Source organism: Contarinia nasturtii, unplaced genomic scaffold, assembly GCF_009176525.2.
Source record: "Contarinia nasturtii isolate CC-2019 unplaced genomic scaffold, AAFC_CNas_1.1 Cnas_scaffold_6134, whole genome shotgun sequence".
In the NCBI taxonomy this organism is placed as follows: domain Eukaryota; kingdom Metazoa; phylum Arthropoda; class Insecta; order Diptera; family Cecidomyiidae; genus Contarinia; species Contarinia nasturtii.
The window spans coordinates 1-1,186 of NW_022203392.1; the positions used below are offsets into that span (position 1 = coordinate 1).

General features: G+C 34.6%; 1 protein-coding gene across 1 annotated transcript; it reads right to left on the reverse strand.

The window, feature by feature from the left end:
- Positions 1 to 7: 7 nt before the first annotated feature.
- LOC116351729 (protein claret segregational-like) lies at positions 8 to 1,046 on the reverse strand (the record flags this gene model as incomplete). Its single annotated transcript, XM_031783869.1, has 3 exons — positions 962 to 1,046; positions 762 to 905; positions 8 to 694 (listed from the first exon to the last, which is right to left on the reverse strand). Coding segments are annotated over exons 1-3 (916 nt in total), but the record flags the coding sequence as incomplete, so codon positions are not given.
- Positions 1,047 to 1,186: the final 140 nt, after the last annotated feature.

Below are 1,186 nucleotides of genomic sequence, written 5' to 3' on the forward strand. Positions count from 1 at the left end.
GATGTACTCAATTGTGTAAGTGTTCCGTTGTTACTCATCGGTTGAATCTTGTTTGGTTGCGAAGATGCTTGGGGTTTTAATCTTTTTTGTCCTTTTTGAGATGCCATGATGTCCTTGATCATTTCAAGGGACGTTTTCATTGAATAAGCATTCACGTGGTAGAACATCACGGCGTTTGCATTTATGAATGGTTGAAGACACTTTGTCAAAGTATTCGCCTTAAAATTGGGCTTTTCATTTCGTGACATGCTCAGCATCACTTGGTTGAACCCCGAAAGTGACGAATTTATGAATTGTGTTTCAGAAAGATTCTCTTTATTTTTGGCACTTTCAAAACCAGCCAAATCGGCAAAAACGATGCAATTCGAATTGTTTTTCAACGAAATTTTGACGATCAAGTGTGATCTTGATGATGTGGCATTTTGATCGGTCGATTTTTGAGCTCTTAACGCTAATACCTGCTGAAATGTTTGACTGAATTCATCAGATGATTGAATTTGTTTTGTATTTGGTTTCGAGTCATTGGTCATTCGTATTTTAATACCATCATTGACGATTAAATCAAAACGATCTTTATCAATAATCTCAAACACTGTCAAAACAATTGTTCCGCACTTCAATATTTCTGAAACCGATTGATGCAAAATTCCAACTTCATTGCCAAATCCAAACATAGTGCACGATTTTCCGCTGCCTTTAATCAAAAATATATTAAGATCAAATAATATTTCATTTATTTCATTTGTGAATTAGTGCCTTACCTGTACTGCCGTGAGTCAATATACAAACGGTTTTGCCATCGATGAATGATTTTAAATTTGACTTCATGCTGTTAAACTTAGCTTCAGAAGAAACGCCATTGAACACTTCGTTGAAATATAACCAACAAACGCGTTGTTGATAATCTGAATTTAAAAAAATACATATATTTTTAAACTTTTGAAGAGTTTTGCAAAGTTACCGGTGAATTTAACAACGCCATCCTTATTAATATCGATGATCTCACTGTTAATGGTATCGTATGAGCAAAGATTCACTGCAAACATCTTAAATGCACTCTTGAATTTTTTTCGCAAACTAATCAACTCGTTTTCAAGAGACGCAATTCGTGCTTCACGCTCCTTCAAATTGGCATCATATATATCTTTATTTTTCTTGAACAAATCGAGGCATTCTTGCTTCACAT